At 37.3% G+C, this 15,000-nt stretch overlaps 1 protein-coding gene across 2 annotated transcripts in view; it reads left to right on the forward strand.

Annotated features, from left to right (window-relative positions):
• Positions 1-13,816, forward strand: part of LOC106880136 (tyrosine-protein kinase transmembrane receptor Ror2) — a 744,288-nt gene extending 730,472 nt beyond the window's left edge. The window contains exons 10-11 of one of the 2 annotated variants that reach the window (XM_052969934.2): positions 4,386-4,628; positions 11,820-13,816. In XM_052969934.2, coding sequence (XP_052825894.1) covers positions 4,386-4,628; positions 11,820-12,991 — 1,415 coding nt within the window. In that variant the 3' untranslated portion in view covers positions 12,992-13,816. The remainder of the gene's footprint in view (positions 1-4,385; positions 4,629-11,819) is intronic. The other variant, XM_052969935.2, reaches the window with a different exon arrangement.
• The last annotated feature ends 1,184 nt before the right edge of the window (positions 13,817-15,000 follow it).

The raw sequence follows: 15,000 nt of genomic DNA on the forward strand, positions 1-15,000 counted from the left end.
CTGTCCTCGTCTGTTGTTATTTTTTGTATATTCTCCCATATATATATATATATGTATATGTATATGTATATGTATATATATATATATATATATATATATATATATATATATATATATATATGAATATATATATATATATATGTATATATTATATATATATATATATATATATATATATGCATATATATATACATATGTATATATATATATAGATATATATATATACATATACACACATATACATACATATATGTATATACATCTATCTATGTACATATATATATATATATATATATATATATATATATGTGTGTGTGTGTGTGTGTGTGTGTGTGTGTGTGTGTGTGTGTGTGTGTGTGTGTGTGTGTGTGTGTGTATGTATGTATACATGTATGTATGTATACACATACGCACACATATATAAAAGTTCCTGTCACACCAGTTGAATGAATGAATAACAGTTATGCCCCATCTCAGCTTTAAATTCCTGGCGTCTCTTCATCCCTTCTAAACCAACATAAATCATCAGCCATCCGCATCTGCCTCCCACTCTTGGCCATAGACCTTTAATAATGACTTCAGCTACCACCCAATTCATATAGGGTACCACGTCCCCATAACCCCTTGTTCTGCTTACCAAAAGTAGCCCACTCGGCAGCCGTGCATTCGTTGCTCACATCGGTGGTGCTCAACCATATTCCGCAGTGGTGGATCACCCATGTAACCTCTTTTGTTCCTATTCAACATTACTGAACCACCCGACAGACGTTTTTGAAAATAGCCTACTGTATTATTAGGAATTGTACAAGATGTTGAACTCTTCTGTGTACCGTAAAAGAATAACCATGTTATTGCACGTTAGTTTTAACCGCAGGAGTGGCTGTTGGTAAGTAGCTTGCTTACCAACCACTTGGTTCCGGTTTCAGTCCCACTGCGTGGCACCTTGGGCAAGTGTCTTCTACTATAGCCTCGGGCCGACCAAAGCCTTGTGAGTGGATTTGGTAGACGGAAACTCAAAGAAGCCTGTCGTATATATGTATATATATATATGTATGTGTGTTTGTGTATCTGTGTTTGTTCCCCCACCATCGCTTGACAACCGATGCTGGTGTGTTTACGCCCCCGTAATTTAGCGGTTCGGCAAAAGAGACCGATAGAATAAGTACTAGGCTTACAAAGAATAAGTCCTGGGGTCGATTTGCTCGACTCAAGACGGTGCTACAGCATTTCTGCAGCCAAATGACTGAAACAAGTAAAAGAGTAAAAGAGAGTATATATATATATATATATATATATATATATATATATATATATATATATATATATATATATATATATATATATATATATATATATATATATACATATATATATACATACATATACACGACGTTCTTTCACCCAATTTCCGTCTATCAAATTCACTCTCAAGGCATTGCTCAGTCCGAGGCTACAGTGGAAGGCATTTGCTCCCGGTGCTACGAGAAAGACCACTCGAAATATTTATTGCACAGATATCAGTTTTCCATTTGTATATTGGCATGGCTGTGTAGTTAATAGTCCTGGAACGGCCAATACCTTGTGAGTGAATTTCGTAGACGAAAACTGTGTGGAAACCTATCACACGTACGCACACACGCACACACGCACACACACACATACACACACACGCACACACACACGCGCACACACAAACGCACGCACACGCGCGCGCGCACATCTTTGTGTCTCTGCTTATTCTCATAGCCACCTGACAACCGGTTTGGTTTGTTTGCGTCTTTGTATGTTAGCGGTTCTGCAAAAGAGACCGATAGAATAAGAACCAGATACAAATTTGACAATCGAACGGGGATCATCTCATTGCTGTATATTTGTATTTTTCTGCCGCAAATACTGGGACACCGTATGAAGCGGGGGTTTGCCGCAATCCGCCATGCTTATTCGAGAGGATTTCTCCGGGTATATCGTGACATATCCGGTTATTGACTTCTGGAAGGTGAAAGCCTTCCCCATGGGTTCCTTTCTTTTTTCGTGCTAAATACTAAGTCTGTACTTCGTCCAGACACTGTTCAATTGAAGAGGTGTTTATTCATGTAATATAAGACTTTCCAAACGGTTCTATTTTCAAAGATGACTTCAAACATCCAAGGCCTTCGCGCAAATAATACTGACCCATCCTCACCATTTCAAATGTCATTCATGACTTTACTAAGTGAAGGCGCGTGGTTTAATGTTTAGGGTATTCAGCTCGCGATCGTAAAGTCGTGTGTTCGAGTCCCGGCGGCGCGTTATGTCGTTGAGCAAGACGTTTTATTTCCCATTGCTCCAGTTCACTCTGCCGGCAACAATGAGTTGTATCTGTAATTTAAAGGGAACAGCCTTGTCACATTCTGAGTCACGCTGAACCTCCTTGAGAACTACGTCAAAGGTTCGCGTGACTGTAGAGTACTCAGCCACTTTCATGTTAATTTCACGAGCAGAATAATTCAGTTGATCACATCAACTGGAACTCTCGTCGTCGTAATCGACGGAGGACCAGTTTTGTTATTTTGGGGAAGGTAAGTTTTTTTGCTCATGTGTTACACTTATCGTTATTACTGTTGTTGCTGTTGTTAACAATATCAACCATGTTTTATGTGTCGATGTTAATTAATTAATTAATTAATTTTGTACATAGAAATATTGTTTAGTCTTTTGTTTGTTGAACTGTGCGTGATTGTGCATTTTATAGTTAGCATTTTGTTTCGTTTCTGTATTGACCAGTGGTTTTCAGCCGGGGCCCATATGATCCTTGCAGGTTTCAAATGATTTTGGGGGTTCATAAGATCTTTGACCTCCATATAAGATCTTTCTTGGCAAAATTTATGCGCAATAAGTTGCTTTTATTTCCCCAATACATCGAATAGCTTAACCAATTTTTTTTATGCAATTCTTAATATTTTATTCTAGATAGTAGATTCCTGAGTAAATAGGAATCAAAGGGGTAGATAGGTAAAAAAAATAATAAAATAAAACGGTTGAGAACCACTGGTTTAAGAAATGTGTTTTGTTTGTTAGAGGGATGTAACGGCTTGTTGTTATTGATGTAGACGCTATTGTATTAAAAAAAAAAAAACCATTTTACATTTTGCTGCCCTGCGTATCGCATGTGATACGCAGGGCATACTTACCTGGAATCCTTGCATCATATATGATACACATTTTCTCCCACCACCTGAGTAACTTGGGACCAATGAAAAGAAGGCTTTGTATCATTCAGAACATATGAAACAGGGGTCGGCTAAAAATCTGAGGGCAAACATGGACGTTTAGGAGAAGCTTATGAAAAGGATTTTGGCAGGCAAACGGTTAAATGGAGATTAATTTCTATGTCACAAGATACATTTCCCTGGCGTCCATACATCATATGTGATTCAAATTCCTTTTTTTTTTTTTTAACGACCTAAGTAATTTAGGACTTATGAAAGGAAAGCTTCATATTACACAGAACGTGTGAAGCAAGGACTAACTAAAAGTCGAACTAAAGGTTTAACTAAAACGACGAACTCATGAAAACGCTGTGGGCAGATAAAAGGTTACAAGAAAAGAGAAAATGAAAATAAAAAATACAAACATTCACGTTTGTATTTGGTAAAAATTTTAACCACTTGTTTGAGAAACCCGTTTGGTAGAATTCTTATGGAGAGCGATAATTCTTTATTTTGGCACAAGGCCTGTAATTTCGAGAGAAAGGATAAATCGATTAAATCGACCCCAGTGCTCAACTCCTGCTTATTTTATCGACCCCGAAATGATGAAAGGCAAAGTCGACCTCGGCAGAATTTGAACTCAGAACGTAAAGACGGACGAAATGTTGTTAAGCATTTTGTGCCAACGATTCTGCCAGCTCGCCGCCTTAATGATGATGATGACTTTTTTTTTCTAATTTTGACACAAGGCCAGCAATTTGTGGGGGGAGGGGAAGTGAGGAAGTCGAAACCTCCGACCCACTTACTTAACTGGTACCTTATTTTATCGATTCCGATTGCATGAAAGGCAAAGTCGACGTCAACGGGATTTCAGATCAGGAAATAAAAGAGCAGAGACAAAAACCGTTAAAGCCTCCAACAAAATGACATTTTGTTCGACGCTCTGACGATTCTGCCAATTTTACTAATACTATTAGTAAGGAAAATAATAACGAAAGGAAAATGGAGGAGGAGAAGGGCGAGAGAAGGGGGACAGAAGGAGGAGAGGAAAGGGAGGAGTGAGAACGAAAGAGGAATGAAAAATGACATTTTTTCCAAAATCGAAAGTCTTTTTTTTTATTTTGTTACATTTTTCCTTTACTTATTTTTTTATTTTATTTGTTTTCCAATTTTTTTTTCTTTCTTTCTCCCCCTTAGGTGATTGTTACATTGGTAAAGGACGTTGGTATAATGGGACTGTGAACACAACTAAGACTGGCCTTACTTGCCAATCTTGGTCAGTTGACTATCCCCATTCACATCGACGTCATCCTGATATATTTGCAGAATTAGAGAATTCTGCAAACTATTGCCGAAACCCCGGAGGTGACAATGATATGCCCTGGTGTTATGTTAACGACACAAATTCTCGTTGGGCAGCTTGCAATATTTCAAAATGTAGTAAGTATCAGTGTTTTCTCGTATATATATATTTTTTCCTACCCCTTTATTTTTATTTTTGTTTTTATTTTTGCTTTTGTTTTTATTTTTATTTTACTTTTTGTTATTTTCGGGGTGTGGTTTAATTCTCTAGAATATTTAGGGTAAGCACTTGTGTGTTGAAGGCCCTGCTGTATTCTGTCACCGAAAGCGAGAGTCGACGACTCATCAGGCGGTGAAGCAGCTCTGTAGGTGTTTCGGTCCCTTCCACCACGACACCAGAGCAACCTGCGGGCTACTCACCGATATAGGTGATGAAACTCGCACACGACAGCACGAGCTTTGTCGAATCACATGTCGAAACTCTGTGATCGTTCTTCCTACATCAGTTGTCCTCTGTCTTAAGCCAAATGTAATGGCTTGCTTTCTCAACAGCTTCTGATAATTTTCTGGCATTTTTTCTCACTCACAGCTAGTACAAAACCCCTAAATATCGAATGACCCTTAGTTCCAAAAAATCTTCTAAGCCTATCTTAATGGGAAGACATATTGCTTCCCATCCATTGTTTTCACAGAGGTCAACCAGTTCACTGTACTATCTGTCTCTCCTGAGGAAAGCGCTTTCGATGTTCGCTTCCTAAGGACCTGTCAGCTTTACCATCTTTGCCATCTTCCTCTCCTTACATCACATAACAAGATCGGGTCTTTTTGTGGCAAAACTATTATGGTCAACAGTAAACTCCCAAGTCCCCTTCAGCTGACAGCTATATGACATGATCTGGTCAATGTAGACTGAAAGTGAGCTTCAGAAGACACAATTAAACCTACGTTCAACTGGTGTTTCAGACCGAACAGGTTACGAGATCGAAAGCACCCTGGTGTCTTGGATCACTGTAGGCATTTTGACCACCCAAAATGTTGCAGGCGGCAATGCAAACAGTAGCGCGAGGTGTATCCAGGACACATGATCTCGATATGGCTAGATCCCTTAGAGTGTAAGGAGTTAACGACCGAAACATTTGTGTGATGGCCAGGGGTTCTTTTCTGAAGACTTGCTGCTGTTCAATTCTCCATAGAATTTTGTGGGGCTTTTTTTGGGGGGGGGATTCGCTAGAACAAATTGACGACGATAGCCAAAGTGGAATGAAAGTGGACTCCTTAAGACATAATTTACAATATGTTCAACTGGCGCCTCAGACAAAAGCGGTTACCACATCAAAGGAACATCTTAACCACTCAGGGAGGTGCAATTTGCAACACAGACAATACCACGCAGTGGGGCAATAGAGCAGTATCAAGGGGTCGAAATCTGGATGCAGCCTGACCCCTTAGAGCGTAAGGAGTTAAGGGCTGAAGCACATCCATGCGGCGCGTGGGGTTTGGGTCTGCTGTCCGACGACCTTCTGGTGTTTACTTCACCCCAGAGTTTCTTACTATGAGCTACGGGCAAGTAGTATTCATACTGGTTTCAAATTTTGGCACAAGGCCAGCAACTTCAGGTGGTGGGGAATAAGTCGGATACATCGACCCTGCTTTCGACTGGCATTTATTTTATCGACTCCAAAATGATGAAACGCAATGTCAACCTCGGCCGAATTTGAACTCAGGACGTAACGACGGACGAAATACCACTAAGCATTTTGTCCGGTATACTAACGAATCTACCAGCTCACCGCCTTAATTTGTCCGGGTATATTAATACTCGAAATCAATACAAGTACATGGATACTATATATTTTGGATAAAATGCTTCCGAAAACGTTTTCATTTTTATTTTTATTTTTATTTATTTTGTTTAATTTTATTTATTTATCTATTTATTTATTTATTTATTCATTGGGTGGAATCGGTAAATAAGGAATGTACACACAAGAGAATATAAGTTCTGGTTTCCCAAAGACCGATATCGTCCATTATTTTTTCCGGGGTCTTACGTGCATGCATAAATACATATAAACGTATATACATATATATATACACAGATATACGTACGTATATACTATATATATATATAGATACGCACAGACAAAGGTACATCCTAACAACATACATACGTACACGCACATACCTATAAACATACATGCTTAAATACGTGCGTACATACTACATATGGATATAAATACAAGCAGACTTGAGTTAGCATACATGCATACAGTTTTGGGGCCTTTGTGCCCTGGGATATGTAACACACTGCCTAAATACCAATCTTGAGAAATTAGGCTTGCCAAAACCAGAAAAGAGAAAGCTAATTCGAAGACTACAGATTCAATCCGTCACTGGAATTGTAAAAATCTGCGGTTCGGCAAATGTGTACGATAAAAAAAGGCACCATTACACTTTTCAAAATAAATCTCAGAAGTTGATTTGTTTATCTAAAATCTTCAATGCATTGACCCAGCCTGGCCGCATTCCAGCAACTGAAACAAGTGAACGATACATACATCCATACACATATATATATATATATAGATATACATAGGGAGAATTCACAAAAAACAAAAGACGAAGACAGGAGGTGTAGACAACAAACAGATGTATCAGTATAACACTCGGGAAGTGAAAATGTCTTTAACGTTTCGAGCCTACGCTCTTCCACAGAAAGGAACACAGAAAGAAACAAAGAGAGAAAATAAAGGTTGTGTAGTGGTTAGCGATCTATCATGGCTCCACACACACACACACACACACACACACACACACACACACACACATACACACACACACACACACACATACACACACACACACACACAGAGTTAAACACAGACACACACATCGAAACACACAGAGACAAACACACAGACACACAGACTCACAGACACACACATATTGTTATTGATTCGCTGAATGCACAAGTGACCATAGACATTAAGGTTCAATTTTAGCCCGCGTTAAACTCCACACTGGTGTAATGCTGGTCTTTGATGCGCCAGTACTGGCTCGGATTATCACGTGGTAACAAAAGCCACATGTTTACATTAAAAAAAAAAGCAAAACGAAGGCAGGAAACAAATTATTGATATTTCAGAAATTATGTGCTTTTCAATGATCAATAATCAAATCGATTAACGATCACCTCATCTGATGACAGAATGAATATATGACACCTGTAACAATATTCTCATTATATATATAGCAAACGTGTGTGTGTGTGTGTGTGTAAGGTGGCGAGCTGGCAGAATCGTTAGCACGCTAGGCATAATGCTTAACTGCATTTTGACCGTCTTTTCGTTCTGAGTTCAAATTCCGCCGAGGTTGGCTTTGCCCTTCATCCTTCCGATGTCGATAAAATAAGTACAATTTGAGCGCTGGGGACAATGTAATCGACTTACCATCCCCCACGAAACCCGAAATTGCTGTCCTTGTGCCATCATTTGAAAATCAAAATGTCTATGTGAGTGCGTGTTTTTGAGCTTGTCACCCCAACCCGCTGGACAATCGATGCTGGATTTTCTTTTACATTCCGTAACCTAGCGGTTCGGAAAAAAAATGCGTGGGATCAGTACCAACTACTAAGCTAAAACTTATAAATACTGGGGTCGATTTTTTCAACTAAACACTTCAAGACGATGCCTCATCATGCGTGAAACTATTTAAAAAATAAGACTATTTTTATTTATTATTCTGTTCATTTATTCTGGATTATCTCCCCTGCCTTTGGTTAACTTGAACATTGTTTAACTCTGCTTACCTCTCTCTGTTGATTACGAGTAATGTTTCAATAAACGCCATGCCTAAACATATAACTATTGTTTATCACATCAGCCTTGTGAGTGGATTTGGTAGACGGAAACTAAAAGAAGCCCGTCGTATATATATATATATATATATATATATATATATATATATATATATATATATATATATATGTATATGTATGTATGTATGTATATGTGTGTATGTATGTATATGTGTGTATGTATGTATATGTGTGTTTGTGTGTGTGTGTGTATGTTTGTGTGTCTGTGTTTGTCCACCACCATCGCTTGACAACCGATGCTGGTGTTTTTAAGTACCCGTAACTTAGCGGTTCGGCAAAGAGACCGATAAAATAAGTACTAGGCTTACAAAGAATAAATTCTGGGGTCGACTCGTTCGCCTAAAGGCGGTGCTCCAGCATAGCCGTAATCAAATGCCTGAAACAAGTAAAAGAATGAAAGAATATATATATAGTTTTTAACGGTGGAGCTCGAAGTACATACAGCTGTAAATAATAGCATGCAAATATTGAATTAAAATATAACCTTGGGTGGGAAAACATCGGAGGATCTCCTTGGGACGCGAACCGACATCTTCAACAGCTTTATCTGCTTCGAGCTACCCCGATAAAAACGATTCCTATTATGTCTTTCAAAATTTTTGAATCCTTGTAAATTGAACACAGTATATATAAGTATATGTATGTACGTATGTATGTATGTATTATGTATGTACGTATGTATTATGTATGTATGTATGTATGTACGTATGTATGTATGTTTGATTATATACATAAGTGTATGTAACAGCACACGTGTTGTTGGTGATTTTCTTTCCTTCTTTGAAGTTTTCTCCTTTTCTGACGAAGAGCTATGCTCGAAACATCAAAAACTCTCTCTTCTTATTGAGCGTCAAACTAACACACTCCTTGCACACGTCCTGTTGTTGTTTGTTATTGTTAATTTTAAATGTTCCTTTATTTGGTTTGACAATATATATTTAATTATTTCTAAATCTTTCAAAGAGAGGTATTCAGTAACAGTTATTTCAAGTAATGGCTATTTGCAAACATAATGTGGGTATCCTGGAAGGGACGATTGTTATTCTGTGTTGATAAAGAGCAATAACCCGGAAACCGGTCCACAGATGTTGTCTTGTGCTGGATGGGGGTACTGGACTCCCCTATTCGAAAATATGAGTACACAGATACTGTGTTGTACAGCGAGCTGGAAACAATGTTTCCTGGGGGCTAAACAACAGTGACAATCATCCCTTCCAGGACAGCCACAATATATATATATATATATATATATATATATATATATATATATATATATATATAGTGAGAATTTACAAAAAAGCAAAAGACGAAGACGGGTGTGTAAACAACAAACAGATGTATTAGTTTAACGCTCGGTAAGATGACAAAGTCTTTTATGTTTCGAGCCTACGCTCTTCATCAGACAGGAACACAAGAAAATAAACAGAATAAAAAAGAAAGCTTTAGTACCTAGCGGTCAATGCATGTATGTATGTATGAATGTATGTATGTATGTATGTATGTATCTATGTATGTATGTATCTATGTATGTATGTATGTATGTATGTATGTATGTATGTATGTGTGTGTGTGTATGTGTACGTGTGTGTGAAATTAACGCGCAAGTGGCTGAGCACTCCACAGACACGTCTACTCTCAGTGTGACAAGGCTGACCCTTTGAAATTACAGGTACAAACTTATTTTTGCCAGCTGAGTGGACTGCTGCAATGTGAAATAAAGTGTCTTTCCTATACGTATGTATGTATGTATGTATGTATGTATGTATGTATGTACGTAAACGTATGCATGCATACACACGTACAAGCGCATACAATGTGTTAAAATACGTTAAAAGACGTATATTAGATACAAACGTATTGGTCCTCAGAAGAGATCGAATATCTATAATCAAACGTCACGTCATAGGAGAGGTTGGTAAGCCAGATTAACGTGAGCTGGTTACAGAAAATGCATCTGCCGAGCTAATGAATTTCGTTCCCTTCTGTGATTTTCGCGAATGAATTCCAAAGATATTTCCCTATCTACGAAGAACTACTTTGGACTGTCTTATTGCTTTCAGCATAATTATATATATATAGACATAGCCTGAGGCTTGGATATGTGGTTCAAGAAACTCGCTTTGCAATCACATGGCTCCGAGTTCAGTCCCACTACGCAGTACCTTGGGTGAGAGTCTTCTACGGGTGAGAGTCTTCCACTGGTCGACCAGTGACTTGTGGGTAAATTTGGTAGACAGAAATCGTATAGACGCCCGACATAGATATTTTTTACCTTTTACTTGTTTCAGGCATTTGACTGCGGTCATGCTGGGACACTGCCTTCAAGAATTTTTAGTCGAATACTTTCTTTTTTTGTTAATTCTGGTACTTATTTTATCGATCAGTTTTACCGAACTGCTAGGCTACGCGAATATTAACACATCAACATCGGTTGTCAAGACAGAGACAGGCTTCTTTCAGTATCAGTCAACCAAATCCACCCACATGGCTTTGGTCATCCCAAGACTATAGTAGAAGACACTTGCCCAAAGTATCATGCAGTAGGACTAAACCCGGAACCATGTGGTTGGGAAGCAAGCTTCTTACCACACAGCCACGCCTATGCGTGTATATGAGTGTGTGTGTTGATAGAGAAAAAGAGGGGAGATACAGATAGATAGACAGAGAGAGAGAGAGAGAGAGAAATAGATAAAGAGAGGGGAGAGACAGGTAGACAGACAGACATAGATAGATAGATAGATAGATAGATAGATAGATAGATAGATAGATGGATAGATAGATAGATAGATAGATAGATGTGTGTGTGTGTGTTCCCCTACAACCAACTGATAACCAGTGTCGGTTTCTATGCGGTCCCTTAACTAAAAGACTGGCATAAGTACCAGAATTTAAAACAAACAAGCACTGGGGACGATTTATTTTAGCAAACCCTTCAATGCGAGGCCCCAACACGCCCAAGGCCCGATGACTTAAACAAGTAAAAGAAGAAATAGAAGATATTTATATAAATTATTTATAAACGCTTTTATGTCATTAGCAATCACCTGAGCATCTTCAGTTACATATATGTTTGTGTATACACCTATACATATACGCACATACACACATATACATATATATACACATACATATATATGTGTGTGTGTGTGTGTGTGTGTGTGTAACGATTTCACTCAGCTCCAAATGATTTGAAGTTTTGTCGGTGCTTGAGATACGTCGTAGAAGCAGAGTGTCTGCTCGTAGCATCTGATGAGATAGAGGTGTCCTACACGCCCACAAAACTTCAAGTCATGTAGAGGTGTGTCAAACTGTTATCAAAAATATAATTCCTTCCGAATGTGTTGAGTGCTACTTTCTTTAGTTTGTTCTCTCACTCGTGTGTATGTGCATTTAAATTCAAATGCCTTTGTCGTTTTCTATCTTTAATGAAGTATTTTTCAATCTCTTTTCAGATACCAACGCAGTTACACCATCTTCAAGGCATAAACCAACACGTTTATCCCTGATGAATATTTTCATCATTACAGTTGTTGTATCTCTTGGAGTAATGGTGCTCGCAGTGATCTTCATCCTCTGTTACCAAGTGTTCTTTGGTAGTCAAGGTACGAAGTACAAATCAACACCTCAAGATGATCTGGATATTGATTTGGACAGATTACCGCAAAATATGTCTTACCATCGCATGAAAGGTAGCAGAAAAAATGCGAAAATCGAAGCCATGGAGTACCCACGGAATGACATTCTTTACATAAGGGATATAGGCCAAGGTGCATTCGGCCGTGTATTTAAAGCCAAAGCTGCCAATATAGTGAAGGGCGAAGAATTAACTTTGGTTGCAGTGAAAATGCTCAAGGATGATGCCTCTGATGATCTGATGCAAGACTTTGAGCGTGAGGCTACACTTATGGCAGAGTTTGATCATCAAAACATTGTGAAACTTCTCGGCGTATGTGCCATTGGAAAACCTATGTGCCTTTTGTTTGAGTACATGACAAAAGGGGACTTAAACGAATTTCTTCGGCTTAGCAGCCCAGAACAGTTTATTGTCTATCGAAGGCCTGTTGATAAGACAGATACAGATAGACCAAAAATCGATCACTGCGATTTGTTGTTTCTTGCAAAGCAGATAGCAAACGGAATGGTTTATGTTTCAAGTAAAGGTTATGTCCACAGAGATCTAGCAACGAGAAACTGTCTTGTAGGAGATAATTTGACTGTAAAAATATCGGATTTCGGTCTTGCTAGAAATGTCCACAGTGTAGACTATTATAAAGGCAGTGAACATGATGCCATTCCAATTCGGTGGATGCCGTTAGAGACAATTCTAAACAATAAATTCACGATTGAATCTGATGTTTGGTCATTTGGTGTGGTGATGTGGGAAATATTCTCTTTTGCTTTACAGCCTTACTATGGCATGGCACACGAAGAAGTAGTGAAATACGTCAAAGACGGTAAAGTATTGGCATGTCCGGACAACTGCCCCTTGGAGATTTATGATCTCATGCGCCTCTGCTGGAGTCGAAAACACGTTAATCGACCATCCTTCGAAAGCCTATACAAATCTCTAAACGCACTGCATAGTCGCTATTTACTGGAAAAACGGCTTAAAGAAGTTGTATAATCGAAACATACCCCTCGCAGTAGGGAGGGGTACGGCTAAAGATGAGGTGAAATAAAAATGAGAAAGAAGGGGAGGATGACGTGCAAGAATTTGGTGCAAGAAAAACGTAAAAGCATTTGAGAAGACACAAGAAAGATTCAGAAGCAATCTGTCGAATTTCTGGGACCGTTTCATCCAGTTTTGGATTTATTCTTAAGAAATTGTCTCTGCGGACATCACGTATTGTCATTCTTGATGATCATTGTTAAATAAAACTCTAGAATTTTCCTTCTCATTTCATCACCATAAAAGTTTTATACGAACTTGCATCTTGCACAAGAATAGTTTCAATATGCATTAACAAGATGTAGAGAGCTATTCTTTCTGACAGTATAGGATACGGTCGAGAGTGACACTATTAAACAATGGACACAGAACACAGTCATACTAGAGTTATATATTTACATACACAGCAATGGCACCCTTGTGTATGCGAAAATACTGTAAGAAGTTTTGAAGTTTCATTTTTATATTTTGCAGTTTTTTTTTCTCTTTTTTTTTTCACGTCAGAACTTCTTTCAGCGTTGCAAATTGTACGACGCCATTGTAAAATGTCACTGAATCGGTATAGAACGGTGCAAAACATGACATTTGCATACCTGTATAACGCTGATGATGTATAGCCACGATTGTAATATATCTACCTTATATGACCCACTATTGCAACATATACTCATGTATATATAACTATACATATATATACATATACATGTGTACATACACATACATATATACTTATATAATCATATTATGTGTATGTATATGTGTGTGTGTATACATACACACATACATACATATATATATATATATATATATATATATATATATATATATATATATATATATATATATATATATATATATGTATGTATGTATGTATGTATGTATGTATGTATATAGTTCATCGCATTGTGCGGCCGTATAAAGGATCGCGTGTTGTATGCATATGACAATGACATTGTTTTGGGATGGCATTATAGTTGCAGACGGTCGACAAACAGAATCTCTCTTTCGCGGAAAGAAAACAAGAATGAAAAGATTTTTTTTTTAAATAGCAGAAAGAGAGAAAAAGAAAACGTTACAAGAACAACAAAATAAAACAAGGAGATAAAAACAAAAAGAAATATATTCTGTTTACTTATATTACGAAGAAAAAAAGAATTCAAATTCTTCCTTGTCCAAGTTGATAAATATAAACACAAACGCACGCACACATACGTATACACACACACACACACACACACACACACACACACACACACTCACACTCGTGTGTATATATATATGCGCATAAATATATCTATACATATATACGTGCACGTACGCACTCATAAAGAGGTGTATAAACTCGCACGTGTACATATATATAAACATACGTCCAGACATACATACATATACACATATAAATATATATATATATATATATATATATATATATATATATATATATATATATATATATATATATATATATATATATATATATGTATGTATGTATGTTCGTATCTACTCCAATACGGAAAAGGCAGAACAATCGATGGAAGTACTCCGAGAACGAAGTATAATAATAATAATAATAATAATAATAATAATAATAATAATAATAATAATGATAACAATCACAATATAATAAACAAGAATATCTTCTGTTTCGTATCTCTTTAAAAAGGACACTGTCTAATCGTTTGTGTTTATATATATATATATATTATATATATATATATATATATATATATATATATATATATATATATATGTATATGTTTATGTACATATGTACATACATGCATATATACTAATTAATATATGTTAATTAATGTTGTCAAGCCATTAATCAGCACCTTTTGTTGACTGTTTTCCTTCTTTATTATTATTATTATTTTTTTTTTATCCTCTGTCTCTTGTGTCCAAATGGAAGACTTCAAGCCGTCTGGCTGTAAACACACGCAAAGACGAAGTTGATGCGGCGG

Source organism: Octopus bimaculoides, chromosome 8, assembly GCF_046866305.1.
Source record: "Octopus bimaculoides isolate indiv1 chromosome 8, ASM4686630v1, whole genome shotgun sequence".
In the NCBI taxonomy this organism is placed as follows: Eukaryota; Metazoa; Mollusca; class Cephalopoda; order Octopoda; family Octopodidae; genus Octopus; species Octopus bimaculoides.